At 39.7% G+C, this 19,621-nt stretch overlaps 2 protein-coding genes and 1 long non-coding RNA gene across 9 annotated transcripts in view; 1 reads left to right on the top strand and 2 right to left on the bottom strand.

Annotated features, from left to right (window-relative positions):
• Positions 1-2,642, bottom strand: part of MOV10L1 (Mov10 like RNA helicase 1) — an 84,422-nt gene extending 81,780 nt beyond the window's left edge. Inside the window, exons 1-2 of one of the 2 annotated variants that reach the window (XM_075124471.1) lie at positions 2,573-2,642; positions 882-1,066 (exon numbers count right to left, since the gene is read on the bottom strand). In XM_075124471.1, the coding sequence (XP_074980572.1) occupies positions 882-1,007 (126 nt within the window). In that variant the 5' untranslated portion in view covers positions 1,008-1,066; positions 2,573-2,642. Of the gene's footprint in view, positions 1-881; positions 1,067-2,265; positions 2,491-2,572 lie in introns of those variants that run through there. The other variant, XM_048836842.2, reaches the window with a different exon arrangement.
• Positions 2,643-4,599: 1,957 nt separating this feature from the next.
• Positions 4,600-7,681, bottom strand: LOC125630639 (uncharacterized). The gene is made up of 4 exons (XR_007354731.2): positions 7,607-7,681; positions 6,172-6,329; positions 5,495-5,820; positions 4,600-4,921 (listed from the first exon to the last, which is right to left on the bottom strand). It is a non-coding gene; the product is annotated as an uncharacterized LOC125630639 (long non-coding RNA).
• The window catches only part of MLC1 (modulator of VRAC current 1), a 39,123-nt gene continuing 25,239 nt past the window's right edge, over positions 5,738-19,621 (top strand). For 4 of the 6 annotated variants that reach the window (XM_048836839.1, XM_048836836.2, XM_048836840.2 and 1 more), the window contains exons 1-4: positions 6,277-6,413; positions 7,750-7,887; positions 8,642-8,825; positions 17,030-17,119. In XM_048836839.1, coding sequence (XP_048692796.1) covers positions 8,646-8,825; positions 17,030-17,119 — 270 coding nt within the window. In that variant the 5' untranslated portion in view covers positions 6,277-6,413; positions 7,750-7,887; positions 8,642-8,645. Of the gene's footprint in view, positions 5,757-6,248; positions 6,414-7,749; positions 7,888-8,641; positions 8,826-17,029; positions 17,120-19,621 lie in introns of those variants that run through there. The other 2 variants (XM_048836838.2, XM_048836837.2) reach the window with 2 other exon arrangements.

A 19,621-nucleotide genomic window follows, 5' to 3' on the forward strand; every position in this document is an offset into this window, starting at 1 on the left:
ATTTCCAAAATCAGGGCCATCTATATATGTATTATCCTACAACACATGCCAAGTAAGGACCCAGTCCTGCAAACACAAGAACACTCCTTTTTCTCACAAATAATGGTTGCAGGATCAGGTCCTAATCTTCGATATCAGTAGGGCCCTACCAAATTCACGGTCCCTTTTGGTCAATTTCACAGTCATAGGATTTTTTAAAATCATAAATTTCATTATTTCACCTATTTAAACCTGAAATTTCAGTGTAATGGTAGGGGTCCTGACCCAAAAAGGAGTCAGTGCAGAAGTAAGGATGGCAATACTGAAACCCCCTAAAATAACCTTGTGACCCCCCCCTGCAACTCCCTTTTTTGGTTCAGGACCCCCCAATTTGAGAAACCCTGGTCTCTCACATGAAATCTGTATAGTATAGGGTAAAAGCACACGAAAGACCAGATTTCACGGGCCATGACATGTTTTTCATAGAATTTGTTTTTTCATGTGAATTTGGTAAGGCCCTATCAGGAACAGGGAATTCATTTGGGGTGTCCAAGGCACTGAAATTAAAAAAGTTAGGAGGCTTAGTTTCCTACATATTGTCCAGCTATCATTTCAGTTAAATGTACCCTCCTCTCTTCTCCCTGGCATTTTGGACATTCCCTACCCTGCCCATACCTACAACCTTCAGTGGGAAAAAGGGTTAAATGAATATTTTGGATGCAAGTTTGGTAGTGTGGAACCCCAATAATTAAAGGCACTGTGAGAAGTCAACCTGACCACAGTGATACAAAACACCTACTTCAGAAATCATCCAGACAGAAAAATCTTTAGAGACGTTTCCTTACAAAGGCAGTTCATAATACAAAATGCTAGACCAATTGCAGTACTCATTCATGTCTTACCCTGATCGCCTTCAATCCATTAGATGTTTTATCCTCTTCAGCAATAGCAATGACTTTCTGTCCAACATTCAGTGGCACACCGCTCATCACAGCATCACTTGTGAAGCAAATCAAGTCATCTATCATCCCATAATCATGGCAAAATCTTGTCACTACTCCTTGTACGGTTTTTAACTCTTTATCATCTGAAAGGGGGAAAATATGTTTATATGCTTATATAAAAACAAAACTAATTTTTTGATGAAAATGTATAACTGTGGTAGTTATCATAAATGCCATGTAATGGAAACAATTCCCAACTGTGCTTGCAACCAAAATACTGCCACACTGAGAACCTGAGAAATTTATTTTCAAAGTCAAAGTTGCAAGGAATGTGAACAGTAAGCAATCAGCATAAATAATATATAAAACTGGATTCTGAAAAATAGTTCTAAGATAGTAGCTCTCAACCTTTCCAGACTACTGTACCCCTTTCAGGAGTCTGATTTGTCTTGTGTACCCCCAAGTTTCACCTCACTTAAAAATTACTTGCTTACAAAATCAGACATAAAAATACAAAAGTGCCACAGCACACTATTATTGAAAAATTGCATACTTTACCATTTTTACCATAAATTATAAAATAAATCAATTGGAATATAAATATTGTACTCAGATTTCAGTGTACAGTTTATACTGCTCTATATATTCAAGTCACTGTCTGTATGAAAAAACCAACCAAGTACATTCTAACAGTACCTTTTATCTTGTACTTTGAAAACAGAAAGGAAGCTTCATAATACCCCTGCAACGTAGGTGCTACACATTTTTATCCCAATTTCCAGATGGGGAATCTGAGGCACCAAGGATAAAAGATGTGAGAGCCCATAATCACACAAGCCAAGGGCTGTCCTGGAGCTCTGGAACAAAATCCTTGCTTCAAAAAAACTCCCTATCCTGTCTCAGACCATTAGGCGCTGCCTCCTAAGACTAGAGAAGTGACACAACAAAGATGGTGTCTTTGTGTTGCTGCCACAACGAGTTGATTTGTGGCAGGCAGGCCATACCTCTGTTGACCCGCATGCTGAAATAAACCAGACAACAGTTACTTGGTTAAGACCAGGTCCCCTTCTCTCTGCCCCGCAGAGATCTCGCCAGGCCAGGGGCCTGTCCAGCTCAGAGTTAGGGACAGGATCTCCCTGCCCGCAGCACAAGGCACAGCTGGCATCAAATGGCACAGGCTGGAGCCCCCCTCGGCTCTGACCAGCCCCAGGGACTCCTGCTCCCAGAGGGAGGCGAGTGACGCAGGCCGCTGGGGCTGGAGCATCGCGCCCAGAGGAGTTGGCCTCCGGGCCTGCGCTAGGGCCCGCTGGACTCCCGGCTGCGGCGAGTCAGGGAGCGATACCTGTGGCCGCCGGCCGCTTCTCTCCGGGCCCCTCCCCTTCTGCCCGTCTCCAGAAGTAGGCCAGCGCTCTGGACAGGAGCTGGAGCATCCCCAGCCCTGACTGGGGCGCGAGCCCGCCCACCCGCGGCCTCCCGAAGCTAGGCAGGAGCCTGGAACCGTCGACGGAAGCTTCACGCCCCCCACCCGCTCTACTCCCGGCTTCAGTCGCCGCTCTCCGGAGTCACGTGACGGCACGGCATGCCTCCCTCCCCCACGCGGGCGCTGCGGCCGTCCGTTGCGGGGGAAAAGAGCGGACGGAGAGCCTCACCGTGCGCAGGCGCAATAGCGGCCTCCGCGTGCCTCAGCTCTAACAATGGCTGTCTTGTCCCAGCCCGAGGCCGCGGTAGAAGCGGCAGGGGTGCAGGTCCCGGGGTCACATGTAGGGGAGCCCCGCCCCTCGCACGCGGAGCGCCGGGCAGGAGGGTTGTTCCCTGCTGTGTTGGCCAGCCAAGCTCCGCCCCCTGCTCTGAAGGTTGGGGGTGGATCTTTCTCCCTTCGGGGGGAGCTTTCTTCACATGCCCTGGGGAACCACCACCTCTGAACAAGCCATCCTGCCCTCTTCCCCGGGTGCCCCACTTCCTGCCCTGCCTGGGGGTGCCTGCCCACAGCCATGGGGTGATGCACACAGGGGCAGGAAACCTGTGGGTGTTACCAGGCAGCATCTCTATACTCTTGACCCAGAAGGACCGTTGTTATTTGCAGGCATGAGCCAGGAACTCCAGATTCTAGTGATACCAAGGCCTAGTCGCAGGAACCTGGGCTGGAGCAGGGCCAATGACGCACATGGAAGGGGAGGCCACAATTTACAAGATGCTGGTCTGGCTAGCTGTCAAGGATGCGGTGGAGGGATGCCGAGTAGCACTACATGCAGTGCCTTGGTCACTGGAGATGGACCCAAACCCTGTCTCCTTCCATCACAGGCGTGGACTTATGTTGGAGAAACCACAGAGCTAAATGACAGGTTTCAGAATAGCAGCCGTGTTAGTCTGTATTCGCAAAAAGAAAAGGAGTACTAGTGGCACCTTAGAGACTAACCAATTTATTTGAGCATAAGCTTTCGTGAGCTACAGCCCACTTCATCGGATGCATTCCGATGAAGTGAGCTGAAGCTCACGAAAGCTTATGCTCAAATAAATTGGTTAGTCTCTAAGGTGCCACTAGTACTCCTTTTCTTTTCACAGAGCTAAAGATACCCTTGTACCCTCCCATTGGTGTGCTCGTATAACTGTCTTTCCATAATTTTGTACTGTGCTAGGGTTGCCACCCCCTTCCCTGAAGCCCTGCCCCTTCTCAGAGCCCCCCCCCCCCCCCCGCATTCCACCTCCCTCTCTCACTCGGTCTCCCCCATTCTCACTTTCACCCAGTTGGGGCATGGGGTTGGTGTGTGGGAGGGGGTGAGGGCTCCAGCTGAGGGTGTGGGCTCTGGGGTGGGGCCAGAAATGAGGGGTTCAGGGTGCAGAAGGGGGTCTGGCCTGGGGGAGGGGATGCAGGATGCGAGCTCTGGGAGGGAGTTTGGGTGCAGAAGGAGGCTCAGGTTGGGGGCAGAGGGTTGGGATGCGAGAGGGAGTGAAGGCTCCGACAGGGGTTGTGAGCTCTGGGGTAGGGAAGAGGGGTTTGCGGTGCTGCTGAGCTGGTGCTTGGGGCAGGGGCAGCACATGGAGCCCCACTGGCTGCCTCTGCGCCTAGGAGCCAGATGAGCTGGACATGCCAGATGCTTCCGGGAGCCACTCAAAACCAGAGCAGGCAGGGAGCCTGCTTTAGCCCCACTACTCCGATGACTGGACTTTTAGTGGCCTGGTCAGTGGTCACCAGGGTCCCTTTTCGACCGGGAGTTCCAGTCAAAAACTGGATGCCTAGCAACCCTATACTGTGCCTAGGATGTTTGCACCCTTATCTGCCAGTTCATATACCTGCCCATTTGAGGGTGATGTATATACCTGCCCATTTGAGCATGTCTGTCATTACATCCACTAGAAGTGGTACATAAACAACTTGAGGGAAGATAGGCATAGAAATGTAGCATGTTATTATATAGATTATTTATTCTCATGTCATCTACATTTTACAGGATTTTATCAGAATTATTGCTTTTGCTTGTTTTGAAACTTGGCATAATTAAATTTTAGACCAAATATTCTTAGTCAGATTTAGGAGGAAAAATATGTATTTTTCCTTCATTGTTTTTCTTTCAGTCCATGTAATCTAAAATAGGAGCTGCAATGACTCCAGGGAAAAGTAATTTTAGTGAATCTGCTTACCATATTTTTATCAGTTCTTTTAGTTCAGTATCTTGAGTTTCTATTATGCATTTTTCCCAGTCTTTTTTTTTTAACTGAGATTGCGTAGTGTTCTTCAAATATTTCTTACGCTGAGTCAGTGAACTCTATATTGTTTTAACACCATGGTGAATTGCAACATAGGAACTAAAACAAAAGACTTTCCACAGTAGGTGGTACCGAGAAGTTTGGCAGAACTGCATATCTTCATTAAATACTGCTGCAGTGATGTTTATTGTTGAAAACATCTTGTGTATGATACAAGATGAATCGACAACAGCAGTTGTCTTTGAAACCTTTTATTAAGTGTTTCATAACATTAAAACAGTTCCACTTTATTCCTGCCAAGAGAGAAAGAATAGAAATTAGATTTAGACCACTTGATATACTTAAACTGTATACAATATTATCACTTATTAAGAAAGTAAACAAAATATATTTATTCTCATTATTTATGTGTAGTAAAAGAAGGCCAATAGCCATATACAATAAAGAAATATATTAGTATAAGTGATCATCTGGCAAGCATGAATGCATATCAAAAGGGAAATTAATACACTTTTGCACATATACAAATATTAAGTAAATACAAGATCCTAGATTGCTTCCTATAGAGAGGAACATGACTGGCACAGGGAAGAAGAAAAACCATATGGGTGCCCTTATAGAGTTTTTTCCAGGGCAAATACTTCACTGCAAAGCAAGAAAAAGCAGAAGTTGCGGGGTTTGACTCACAGCTTCTCTGGATCCCAAGAGATTCATATAGGTATTTTTCTGAATGCATTTTGCAGTAACCCGTACATTTAGATAATCTTAAACAGCGTAAACTGATCTAAGGCTTTACATTAGTTAAAATTGATATTGGACCATAGATAGTTTTGAATATCAAAAAACATTAATTCAGAAAAACTTACATTGGAGTCACAACAAAGAGTCTGGAGATCTGAACTGGGTCTCTGGATGCAAGTTGAGAGATTGCAATTGAGGAAAGCTTATTAGAAATAGAATTAACTTCCGCTGCATTCTGTCTCAATTCCTCCAGCAGGGAGGAGGAGTGTTAAGAACCTGCACACTCAGAGTTAAGAGGACTGAAGAGGCAGATGCTTCATAAGATTTCAGCTTCCTTTCTCCATGGATCCTTTCTTCTTCTGCAGCCCTAAGATCTTTTCTCCTGAGGTAGAGTATTTAATGGAATTTCTCAGGCCCTCTGTCCTCAGAGTTTTACTGCAAGATGTTTTGGCTGTAAAAAAGGTCAGAATTTCATCTAGATGCCTTTGATCATTATTAGTATTATAAATATACTTGTTAGGGCCATAAAATAAGAATTAATTTGTATTCTTGACAGCACAAAATGTACAATACATACATTAGATAGACCAAACGCTTGTATGACTTATACACACAAAAAAGAGAGGGAGAATTATGCCTGTCCTATTTTATCCCCATCAGAGTATAAATTATGTGGAGAATGGCAGCTGCAAAAAAGATCTTGGAATATGATTACTATTGTTATGGTAGGGGATAGGGCAAAACCTCATTTAAGCCTCCCTTCATTCAGGATAAATGTAAGAAACAATCAAGCACCAAGCACCTTTCTGGAACCAGGCAGCTGAAACAATAGCTGAAACCACTCAAAACACCAGCAAAGCCTGAGTAGAAGCTGAACCATGTGGCCCAAGGGGCTTCCCTGGAGACTGACAGAGCAAACACAGGAGCTGAGGCATTGATTTGGAAGAGTGGCGTGTGTCCCTGTGAGAGAGAGATGAGGTAAAAACACTCAGCAGGACACAGAGATGGAGAAAAGCAGCCTCATGGAGAGCCAGAGAAGCCCTGGTAACATAAACCTTTCATAAAAGCTAAGAGAGAGAACTTGTAGGTAAAGTGCTGACTGAAAGAAGCTTGGAATTGTGACGAATGAAACCAGTCTCCTGTTGTTTGATTTCTGATTTATTCAGGGAAAGAGGACTTCGTATGGTCTTTGTAAATAAGCAAGATTACATCAAAGAAATACACAATTTCATTATCAGTTTCTCTTACTAATGGAAGCAACCTGTCAGTCCCATAATATTTTATTGAGGATCACACTGTGCAATTATTATCTATTTTATCATTGGAGAAAGACACAGATGGTAGAAATATTTGCATAGTGTTCTTCTATGAACAAAGAGGAATATAGGATTAATTATTTAGCGCCAATTTGTGCTAAGCTTCAACATAAACTGCAGTCATCAATGATACATGATGAATTGCTAAGTCTTTAGTCTGTTCAAAACAATTATCAAATTGTAATTATTTGATTTTTTTTGTAATAGTGGCAGATATTCAACTTTTTTGTTGAAGATTTTACTGTTAAATATTAGTACGTATTGAAAAGTGATGGCTTTTCTGAAGTTCTTGAAGCATACTCTCAAAGGTGCTGGTTTTTCAATATACTACAGTTTGAACTGTTTATTGGTTACAGTGGAGTTTTAAGTGTGTACAAAAGACCCAGTAATTGCTGAAGTTGTCATGATGCCAATATCTTCAGGGTAGATGCATTCCTGTATTTTTTCATTTCCTAATCAGCAGAAAGAAGGGATTCAGTTGGACCATGACTATTGCATGTTACTGTTGCCTGCTAGAATTTTAATTGTATTGTTTGACCAAAACTGTGTTCTGTAAGGCTCAGTGCCAATATGAGTCAAATGTGCAAAGTTTATCTGAACATTCTGAGAAAACCAGGATTTAGTCATCAAAACATATTCACAAAAATTTAATTGGAAAGAGGCAAACTAAGGTTTAAACTCCCTGAAGTGCAGAAACTTTTTCTCTGAAAACTTTTTTTAAGAAAACATTATACTTTCAAGTGTTCTCTCTCCTGTGAAATAAGAACTAAATTATTTGGAAAGAACTTCCAGGCAAAACATTATTATTAGATATGGTAACATATATAACTTTGTTAAATTTATTATACATACTTCATTTAAATGTCTGTTATAATGTAGCACACTCATTTAGAAAAACATAAAGTTTAAATGTTTGCATACCTATGGGTTTGATTTGGAATCAGGCTTATGAGAATATAGTACAGTCATCTTCTAGTGTATTCTCTTCATTAAAATTCAGGAGGCATTACCCTGTTCCCTGGCTTAACTGCAGTTTTTGCTGTGCTTTTGTTCCGTATGAATAGATGTTGTTGAAAGCCAAAGTGGAAGAGCAAACTTTTCAACGGTAGAATGAATCACTAAGCAGTGAGAATATCACAAAGTGTACAGATAATTCTACTCACAAAACTATTTTAAACTGACAACTAACTTTTCAATTTAAGGTAAGCACGCAGGTTTTTAACTGTTGAAAACTGTACAATAAATTATAATAATCTATTATTGAAGGCATCAGAATGGATTGGAAAAGAGAGAAGTGAACAAAACCTAATGATTGTTACTAGATACCATTTTTAAAAAGCAATAAAATACATTATAACTGAAGTATTCTGAATAAATGAGTCCATCAGAATAATTTTAAAGTCTAAATATAATTTTTAGATCTCTGAGGTTGATGCCTAAAGCCAAATGAAAATTAGGAAATAAACATGTTTAGAAAATCTTCACAGTCTCTTAGTAATGTTTAAAAGAAAAAAATATTTTAATTTTAGATATATCTACAAAGTTTACACTTAAATCATTAAATGCTAATATTCTTTTGCTCTAAATCTTCTTCTAAAAATCTTTCTTAAATCCAATTTTATAAAATTAACTACAGTGTAAACAAAAAAGTGTTTTAGACATACACACTTATTTACACTACAATACAGTATTGTTGACTACGGATATAGGAAATTCTCTTCTTGTATAGAGCTTAATTAATTAATGTTTGTACAGTACTTTGAAAATGTAAACTGCTAAGCATTAATTATTATTAGTAGTAGGATTAGTTTATTATTTTATTTATTAAATTCTAACTAGACGAAGAGTGGTTTTAGTGCTTATGTGCCTAAGGATGTAGAAAAACAAGACCATACTTTTTGGTATCTGCTTTTAGTTTGCATTTTCATGGTTTTTAAAATATTTACCTCTATATAGTGTTATGACCAGGGAAGAAGGTTACAGAGAAGAATTTAATTATGACAGGATGCCAACTTTGGAGCGTGGAAAGCAAGAGAATGGAAATTATGTACCAGATATCAAATCTAGTGACCTTCAGATATCAAAGAGATTTCATCCTTGTTTTAGTTATAGAACATGGATCTTTTCTTTGTTGATGGGGGTAAGTATTTTAAACATACTATTGCATTTCATACTGCAAGGAAAGTCTTGATAACTGTGAAGTTTTTCCTTTTGGGAAAGTTAATGAAATTAATCTCTTCACTGATGGTGTTCAGAAGATGAAAATGTATAAATATTAAAATTTGATGTTCAAACAGAAACATATTTAGCAACTACAAATAGATTTTCTAGCTAAATACATCACTTTTGTAAATCTGTTCAAGGCAGTGGTTTTATATCAAGGCTGAATTTGACCTGTAGTGTCCAAACATCATAATCTGAGAAAATAAATCTTAGTGGCAAATATCAGGACATATTCACTGTAAAAGAAATTAAACGTATTTTAATACTACCCAGGCAGATCAAATGTTTCAAACTTTCAGTATATTTCTAACCATTGTTAGTACTTTGCTTGCTATAACAATATTTTTTGTTTTTAAAATATGTATACAACATTTAATTGTCACTTTCTCTTTATATTAAAGAATGGAAAGATCTTTTCCTAAAAACTTTCAGTAATGAGAGCCATATCCTGCCTTGTGTGTGGTTTATGCAAATCTCATGTCAACTTAATTGAACTTTCATGGATAGAACCATGGAAGGATATAATTTTGAAGGAGTATTATATGGGTCCTTGACATTCTGACCAGTAATGACTAAAAGAACAGACATGATAACTATTAGAACCTATATTCCTGGTGTTTTTTCTCGCTGGTGGCCTCTGTGTTTTGTGGAATCACTTTGCAATGACTGAAAAGGTGATTATTTTCATTTTAGGACATTTATTTATTTGCACAGTGAATAAAAACAAAGTCTCATTTTCACTCAGGTCCCTGACCTTTTTTCTCTTTCTGACAAATTAATTTGCTTGAACAGCTTGAATTTACTTGAAATACCTGATTACATAACGAGAAGGGGCAAAAGAAGAGCTGGGTTTTTTTATATGGATTTTTTCAGTGTGCTTTCAAGCATTCACAGAAAGAAAAGAATTTGCTGTCTCATTCTGGGGTGCAGTCCAGACCAGTGAGGGGTTGTGTCACTGCCTGCCCTGTAAACTTGGGTGCTTCACTATGCTTTGCTGTTGTGGCTCCCAAACTGTGCCACTCACAAGCAGCCTTCCAGTATATAGGTCACACCCTGAGTTTCTGTGTGCTAGACAGTCCTGGTTCAGTGCTCTGAACCCAGCATCTCATCTACAGCCCCACTTTGGCTTCCACCTATCTTAGTTACTCCTTGAAAGGTTACCCCAACACACTGCCAGTCCTGGATTCCCCTTTTCCCAAACTGTGTGTTATGCACTGTCAAGCCCTTTCTTGGACAGTTCAGATATTACAGTTTGTTCCTCCTGCAAGGAGACAGTATTCAAGAGTTTGTTACTTTATCTGGAGTTACCAAACCATTCGGTTTAAACACACTACTGGATTGGTTTAGATTAAAAATAAAACAAGTTTCTTAATGAGAGAAGACAGGATTTTAAGTGAATTCAAGTGTAAGAGCTAAACTTAGAAATGGTTATAAGCAAATACAAGTGAAAACACAGATATAAAAGTCTAAATCTTAATCTGACAAGTTTTGATTCAAGTCTTTCTTTAAAATGGCCTTTCTTACCTACAGTCTCCCAGCAAGATGGTGACTGAACCTTTCCTTGGTCAGGATCTCTCCAGAGGCCCAAAGGTGTTGATGCCTTTGTCTTCTTAAGTGAAAGGGACAACTTGGGGTTTTCTGCCCCTTTCTTTAATAGTCTAGTTAACCTTTGAAGAGGATTCTTCTGAAGGTTACCCCTCAAACCAAAGTTTATCCAGACAGTGAGGAAGGCAACATGGAGTCTGGTGGTGAAGGAGGCTCCATTCTCTTTCTCCCCCCACTTGTGTTTGCTAAAATGGAAATTGTTTTGTTTCCTGCCATCTGCTTCCACTGCTCTTTTGAAGATCCTTGTTAACAAATTGCTTTGGTTAACAAAGGAACATCCAGACTGCTGGAGAAGTTGAATAAGTTGTGCCAATTCACAGAAGAACTTCCAGAGAAAGGAGGCAGGAAAATGGTATTATACCATTTCTTTTTTATGGGTGTACTTCAGTGGATAATGGCTCAGACTACCATATCCATGATGGAATCCAAAGTGGGTCAACAAGGGAATGTAATGTGGGTGCTTGTCACTCAAAGACTTTAAGGCCAGAAGGAACCATCATGATCTAGTCTGACTTCCTGCACATTGCAGGCCACAGAACCTTGCCCTGTAATAAACCCCTAACCTCTGGCTCTGTTACTGAATTCCTCAAATCATGATTTAAAGACTTCAAATTACAGAGAATCCACCATTTACTCTAGTTTAAACCTGCAAGTGACCCATCCCCCATGCTGCAGAGGAAGGTGAAAAGCCCCAGGGCCTCTGAAAATCTCACTTGGGGGAAAATTCCTTTCCAGCCTCAAATATGAGGGTCAGTTGGACCTTGAGCATTTTGGCAAGACCCAACAGCCAGACACCTGGGAAATAATTCTCTAGTAACTCAGAATCATCCCCCATCTAGTGTCCCATCACCAGCCATTGGAGATATTTGATACTAGCATTCGCAGATCAACTGCATGCCATTGTGAGCAGCCTCATCATAACATTCCCTCCATAAACATATCAAGCTCAGTCTTGAAGCCAGTTAGGTTTTTTTGCCCCAACTGTTCCCCTTGGAAGGCTGTTCCAGAACTTCACTCCTTTGATGGTCAGAAACCTTCATCTAATTTCAAGCCTAAACTTGTTGATGGCCAGTTTATATCCATTTGTTCTTGTGTCCACAATGATGCTTAACTTAAATAATTCCTCTCCCTCCCATGTATTTATCCTTCTGATGTATTTATAAAGAGCAATCATCTCCTCACAGCCTTCTTCTGGTTAGGCTAAACAAGCCAAGCTCTTTGAGTCTCCTCTCATAAGGTAGGTTTTCCATTCCTCTGATCATCCTAATAGCCCTTCTCTGCACCTATTTCAGTTTGAATTCATCTTTCTTAAATATGGGAGACCAGAATTGCACACAGTATTTCAGATGAGGTTGCATCAGAGTCTTGTATAATGGTACTAACTAAAAACCTCACCTGATGCATCAAAGGATTGCATTAGCCTTTTTCATGGCTGAATCACGTTGGTGGCTCATAGTCATTCTGTGATCAACTCATACATCCAGGTTTTTCTCTTTCTCTGTCGCGTCCAACTAAATCCCCAGTTTATAGCAAAAATTCTTGTTGTTAGTCTCTCAGTCCATGACCTTGTACTTTTGCACTATTAAATTTCATCCCATTTCTATTGCTCCAGTTTTCCAGGTCATCCAGAACTTTTTGTATGATATTCTAGTCTTGGTATTCTTCTAGATATTCTAGATGTCTAGATATTCTTCTGGTTTGGCAATACCTCCAAACTTTGTGTCATCTGCTAATTTGATTAGCATACTCCCACTTTTTGCACCAAGGTAATTAATAAAAATGTTAAATAGATAGGTCTCAGAACCAATCCCTGTGAAACTCCTCTTGTAACCTCCCCCAGCCTGACAGTTCGCCTTTCAATATGGCCCATTGTAGTCTCCCTTTTAAACATTTCCTTATCCACCTTTCAGTTCTCATGTTAATCCCCATCTTCTCCAATTTAACTAATAATTTCCCATGTGGAACTGTGTCAAATGCCTTACTGAAATCCAGGTACTGATTGCATTTCCTTTGTCTAAAAAATCAGGTTGGTCTGGCATGATCTACCTTTTGTAAAACTATGTTGTATTTTATCCCAGTCACCATTTACCTCTATGTCCATAATTACTTTCAAAATTTGTTCCAAGATCTTGCATACAATTGAAGTCACACTAACAGGCCTGTCGTTTCCTGGATCACCTTTTTCCCCCTTTCTTAAAAATTGGAACTGTATTAGCAATTCTCCAGTCAAAGGGTATGACCCCTAAGTTTGTGGATTCATTAAAAATCCTTGCTATTGGGCTTGCAATTTTATGTGCCAGTTTCTTTAATATTCTTGGATGGAGATTATCCAGGCCCCCCACTTTGGTCCCATTAAGCTGTTTGAGTTTGACTTCCACCTTGGATGTTGTAATTTCTACTTCCATGTCCTCATTTCCTTTAGCCATCCTAGTGCCACTACCACTAAGATCTTTATTAGCCTTATTAAAAACTCGGGCAAAGTATTTGTTTCGGTGTTGGGCCATGCCTAGATTATCTTTAATCTCCACCCCATCCTCAGTGCTTAGCAGTACCTCTTTTTTCCTTGTTTTCTTTTTATTGATGTGGCTATAGAATCTTTTACTATTGGTTTTAATTTCCTTTGCAAGGTCCAACTCTGCTTGGCTTTTGGCAGTTCTCACTTTTCCCCCACACTTTCTGATCTCTAAGAGGTAGTTTTCCTTGCTGATCCATCCCATCTTCCATTCCATGTAAGCTTTCTGCTTTCTCTTAATAACCTGTTTGAGATGCTTGCTCATCCAGTTTTGTCTGCAACCCTTCCCTATAAATATTTTCCCCATTGCTAGGGATGCAGGCTTCTGATAATTTCTGCAACTTTGACTTAAAGTAATTCCAAGCCTCGTTCACCTTCAGATCCTTGAGTTCTTCAATCCAGTCCACTTCCCTAACTAATTCCCTTATTTTTTTAAAGTTTGCCCTTTTGAAATCAAGGATCTAGTTACAGATTTAGTTTTGTTTATCCTTCCATTTAGTTTAAACTGAATTAGCTCATGATCACTCAAACCAAGGCTGTCCCCTACAACCGGTTCTTCTATGAGGTCCTCACTGTTCATCAATATCAAATCTAAAATGGCATCACCTCTTATTGGTTTGGTGACTATTTGGTGGAGAAATCTGTCAGCTATCATATCCAGGAAAATCTGGGCCTTACTATTATTAGTAGCACCTGTCCTCCAATCTATATCTGAGAAGTTAAAGTCTCCCATAATCACACAATTCCCGATAGTATTTATTTCCTTAAAACATTAAAGAGGTCTCTATCCATATCGGATCCTGGGAGTCTATAGCACACCCCAAGCACTATCCCAGGGGAGCCTCTGGTAGCTTTCTTTCTGAAAGTGATTTTGACTCAAAAAGACTCTGTTTTATCCATTCCATCACTTCTAATTGCTTTAGAGTCTACCTCATCATTAATATACAGTGCTACTCCACCATCTTTACCTTTATTTCTGTCTTTCCCAAACAGCACATACGCTTCAATACCAGTACTCCAGTCATAACTACAACTCCATCATGGTTTTTTATCCCTGTAATATTTGGTTTCACTTCCTGAACCAGTAGTTCTAGTTCCTCCATTTTGTTATTCAGGCTCCTTGCATTGTATACAAACATCTTAGTTGTTTCTGCTTGGCTTTACTGAGATTCCTCACCAATTAGGTACAGTCATTCTCCTGCCAGTATCACTTACCTGACTGGTAGCTTCATTGGTATTGACACTCTCTTTCCTCTTTCTGTCCATTCTCCTACCCATTGCTGTTCTTTTCTCCATTGCTGTGTTCTCTCTTTCTTGATTTTCCTCCTGGTCAATATTAGAATCAGGTGTGGAAATTACAAGAGCATCTCCCAACCATCTTCCCCAGATTCCTAGTTTAAAGCTCTTTTATCAGTTATGCCAACCTCCACCCCAAAAGTCTATTTCCCTCCCTTGTCAGGTGGAGTCCATCCATGAGAACAGTCCTCTGTCTGTGGATGCCTCCCCAGTGGTCTAACATCCTAAAGCCCTACTTATAGCACCACTGCCTGAGCCACCCGTTAATCATCATCATCTTGTCTCATCTTCATTCTCCTCCTCTAGGGAGAGGAAGAATACCATTGAATGTCATCTGAGCCTCCATTTCTTTAAGCATCTTCCCCAGCCTGGCATAGTCTCCCTTGAAGCATTCCAGTGAGAATCTAGCAGTATCATTTGTTCCCACATGAAGGACAATCATGGATTCTTTCCTGCTCCAACTAGGATACTCTTCAGCCTCAGGTCCACATCCTGTATCTTAGCTCCTGGCAGAGAGCACACCCTTCTGTTCTGTGGATCAGCTGTGGTGACAGGCCTGTTAGTTCTTCTTAGTAGAGAGTCATCAATCACATAGACCTGTCTCTTCCTGGTGTTGGTGTGATTCTCTGGCCTTTCTCCTGTTCTTTCTTGCTGCAAGTCCCCTTGTCTTTTGTTCTCCCTTGCAATCTTCTGCAAGTCATCCTCTGTCCTCCGAGGCTCTGAACTCTTCCCCTCTTCTTGTAGGACTAGCCACTCTTCTCTTCTTCCTTGCCCTCCCACCTTCAGTTACTGCCTTCTGTGTTCCTCCTTCATTTTCCAGCTCAGCATATTTTCTCTTGAGCTCTATTTTTCCTTCACTTGCTGGTCTTTTCCTCTGCTCGGTTCTCGTAGTCACATGCTTCCGATGGCCACTTTCCTCACCCACAGTTCTCCAGTCCAGCTTACATTGGCAAGTCCTGACTTTACCCTTCAGCCTCCTCTTGCCTTCCCTCAGTCATCATCTTCAATTAACCATCATTTCTATCTGCATCCATTAAGCCATTTCTTTTAAGGGTGTACGTCAGAAGATAATAGCTCAGACTACCATGATGAAACCCAAAGTGAGCCAACAAGGGAATGTGATGTGTATGCTTGTCTCTCAATGTGGGCTCAGTCTGAGGCCCTGCTTAGGCCAGTCAGTCTTATGTGTTCTTCATGGGATGGGCCAGTTCACTTCCCAGGGCACACTGATATCTCCCTTTCATTGGCCATCTGACAAACTGGCTCTCTGCTCCGAGTGGGAAGATATGTAAGTATCACACTAAAATGCAGCACATGAAAGCACCTCCAAGATATAGTATACATAAAATATAAGAATAATTGGATGGTATAGTGGTTTAAAACAGTAGAAGCATGATAATATCTGCATTATTTGCTTAGATCTTGGTGTATCTGCAGTTTTAGGGAGTGGAAGCTGCAATCTCTTCCTCTGGGGAAGAGTAGGTAATTTTGCTCCCTCACCATCAGAGGAATTATAAAGAAATGCTGCAAGTTGTTACCCATAGAATGTGCACTCCCCTACATGGAAATAACTCAAGAAGGCAATAATGGGACATAAATGTATTGTTATTCCTATGTTCTGAATCTATTAGGCCCATTAATCTTCTGAGGTCTGAGTTCATTCCCACCTAAATAAAAATTATTGTTTTACTGTTGACTTCAAGTGGACCCGGATTAGATCCACAGTCTGAGAATTCAGTAAAACAAACAAGGGTAATAATCAAAATAAATATCTATTTCTTAAAAACAAAACACAAATCCCCAGATGATTTAAAAGGGTATTTAGGTGGGGGTCACTGAGATACATCAGATTCACAGGGTAAACTGCCAGCAAGAAAAACACAGCAGTGGTAGAGAAAGATAAGAAACCAGTCCTTTCATCAGTGTATACAAAAACTCATACTGATTTTAATTCTGCATATAGAGTGAGGGCCAGATTGGGTATAACAATTAATACTTCCATGTGTGCATATAAATAGTATTCTGGATTCTGCTCTGTAAAATTGAGTATAAAGTGAGACTGTAATTCTCCAGAAGTGGTTATAATAATTCACACATTCCTAAATCAATTACGAATTTGTGAGGGCCTTAGTATAAATATAACAGGAAAAGCCAAAACTGAAAATCAGATTCTACATTTATGATTGGTCAGCTTTGTACAGGTAAATTTTTTCATAATCCAAACCTCAGCACACGGAATTCTTGAATTGCACATACAAGGTTTGGAACAATGTAAAAACCTGGTTGTTCAAAACTGTATGCCAAAAAGCATTCATATACAATTTTGTGAGCATAAATTTAGAGGTTTAGTTGAGAGCCCTTTGATATTTTGGTCCTAAAAGGTTCATTTTTATCATCAAGCTATTTCAGCCCAAAATTCAATTATGATGTGACTACCTTCTAAGCATTTCTTTATGTATTTGCCAAGTCATTACACAATACTTAGCTCAGATGTGTTTGTACAATCCAATATTGTCTTAACAGCCAGCAAAACATGTTCTTTTGACCTGTACATCTTTTGATGTATTGTTTCATTATCAATTGTACAAAGACTGTGTTATTAAAAGTTCAAAAGTACTTTATTTTGAAAGGACTACTGGTTTTCGTCTGTTCATTTGCTCTTTTTATACATTTTTGACATTAATTTATACCATATTTTTGCTTTGCAGACTTGCCTTCTTGTTACTTCTGGATTTTCACTTTATCTGGGAAATGTTTTTCCATCTGAAATGGATTATTTACGTTGTGCAGCAGGTTCAGTAAGCATTCTTAATTAATTGCTGTGGCTGTCTGAGAATGCACACTATAATAAATAATTTTATGAACTTAATTTCCTTTTAATCTGTCTGTCTTCTTCATGCTCAGACTTTCTCCACCCATGTCATCATTTTATCCAACATTATACCTCCTCTCCCATGCACACAATAAATGTTCCTTATGTAGGGTTTCGCTGTACATTAAAGCTAAAGGGTTTTCACAAAGAATTGTTAGTAATATCATGCTTGTTAAATAGCTGCCTTGTTTCTCACCAAAAGTGGTTGTTTTTCAGTGTGGGATGCAGTGATGCCCATGTATATTTTTTATATTATAAATTGTCTCCTGCTGCAGAGAAACCTCTAGGGAGGAAATTTCAGTTAAGATTCCCTTGTGATCCCTCACCCTATATTTGTATCTGGTGGGTAGATGCTATTATGATGGATGGGTTTCATTCGCTCTCTCTTTCTCTCTCTCTGTCTCAGGTTTTATAAGGTGCACATTACCAAGGTATCTAAGTGTTAACAGAATGAAAGGTGTTCTATAAATATTATTACTTTATTAGTAAAATCTGTAATAATTTGACACTCTAACAATTGAACAACAAAGATAGAATTTTATGCTATTGTTCCAATGCTGGTGGTAATTTTTTTCATCTATCAAAATTTTGCAACAGACACCAGTTTGAGATTTAAAGAATAAGATTGGCAGAACAGATCACTTTAAGCTATACACAACCATTGTCAATTTTTCCTCTGGCATTCATCATCTCCATTTTAGATCTCTGTGGGTATGATGAAGTTAGCTCTGATTCCTCCGTACCTTGAAATACTCTACTGTGCCATTGTTATTTTGGTGATATATATATCAATCAATCTTTTTTCTAATTTAGGGCAAGACTGGTACTTTATTCTGAGTAAGGGACAGTGTAGCTATATGACCACAGAAGCAGCTCAGGGAAGAGATTATGACTCAGAGTGCAACAGGAGAAAAACAAAAAATATTCTAAGGTTCACTTTGCCTCTTCCCTTTGCGTCTTGCATCAAGTGCAACTTGGCCAGACTCATGGGTCAGAAAGAGAGTATAAAGTCTTTACCAACATGTTACAAATTGGGAATGATGCTGCTGCAATTGAAATCAATGGCAAAACTCCCATTATCTTCAGTGGGAGCAGGATTAGGTCCTGTGTTAATGTTAACATGGGGGAGGGGAAAGGATTGTTGTTTTCACTCATTTAATCATTTTTCTTCCTTTAAAAATGTTCCCCCCTTTTTTGCTAATTTTAAAAATTGTAAATTAAGTGCTGGAGAGACACTATCGAGCATGTTAGCTAAATGCTAACCTGCTGTTATACTTGTTCTCAGTGGCAAATTGACACTGTACAAATGTGGGACTCAAAGGGTAAAGCCTGGCCCCAGTGAAGTCAATGGTAAAACTCCCATTGACTTGAGTGGGGCTGGGAATTCACCCCAAATATCCCTTTGGACACAGAAGATGATTAACAGAGCTAAAAAAAATAATTGTTTTTTTTTGGTTCAGTGGCTTAGCTAAAAAAGTAGGAAAAAAGCATTTTAGTTTCGACCCAAAGTGAATTTTTTTTTCTCACTGAAACAAGAAAAACAAAAAAATGTCATTCATGTTGATCATAGTGTTTCAAATGGTGATTCAAAAGGACATTATGAAATGAAATGTTAATTTGAAATGACATTTTCGAATGAAATATTGATTAAAATGGATGTTTTCAAAACAAGTGTAGAAATGGGTTGTTTTGCAAATGTTGAAATGAAACATTTCGACATTTCCAAAATATTTTTTCTTAGGGTGATTTTTGACCTGAATTTGCAAATAGGTTCTGTGCCCTCCACAATGCATTTTTCAGCAAATTTACTATTTACTGAAAAAAATTGCCTAGCTCTAATGATTAGTGAAGGAAGCACAGATGATGTGGAATTAATTTTTTTGGCTAAAAAACATTTTCTATAACTTTATTTTCATAGTTTTCTGTTTCACTTATAAATATCTTCTAACACTGCAGTAACATCCTAAATGTGTGGAATGGAATGGAGCCTGCAATGAGATAAATACCTCAATAAGGGTGACACTTGGGAGATAATAAGATCCCTTCAGGAAAGTTTTTCTTTATGGAATGTAGACTATTTTTCCCCAGTACAACTGGCTCACATTCTGCCCTCACATATACACAGCTCCCAGTGAAGTCATGGGGGTCACAAGTACAGTTTTGAAGACATAATATGACCCCACAAATTACTTTTACAAAGACCTTCAAAACTGAACTATCATCAAAGCTGGTCAATTTTTAGGTCTAACAACTTTGGCTTTGTCTCTTTAAAAGAACACTAAGGGTCCAGGTTTTCTTTTGTCTGCTTTAGAACGTTAGGCCTGCTGGAATTAATTTAAACTAACAAAGACATTAAATTTCTCCAGAAAGACTGATGTTCTTTCATTGAAAGCCTAGCTATTGCAGCATTCACTTAACAGTGAGAGAC

Source organism: Caretta caretta, chromosome 1 (genome assembly GCF_965140235.1).
Source record: "Caretta caretta isolate rCarCar2 chromosome 1, rCarCar1.hap1, whole genome shotgun sequence".
NCBI lineage: Eukaryota > Metazoa > Chordata > Testudines > Cheloniidae > Caretta > Caretta caretta.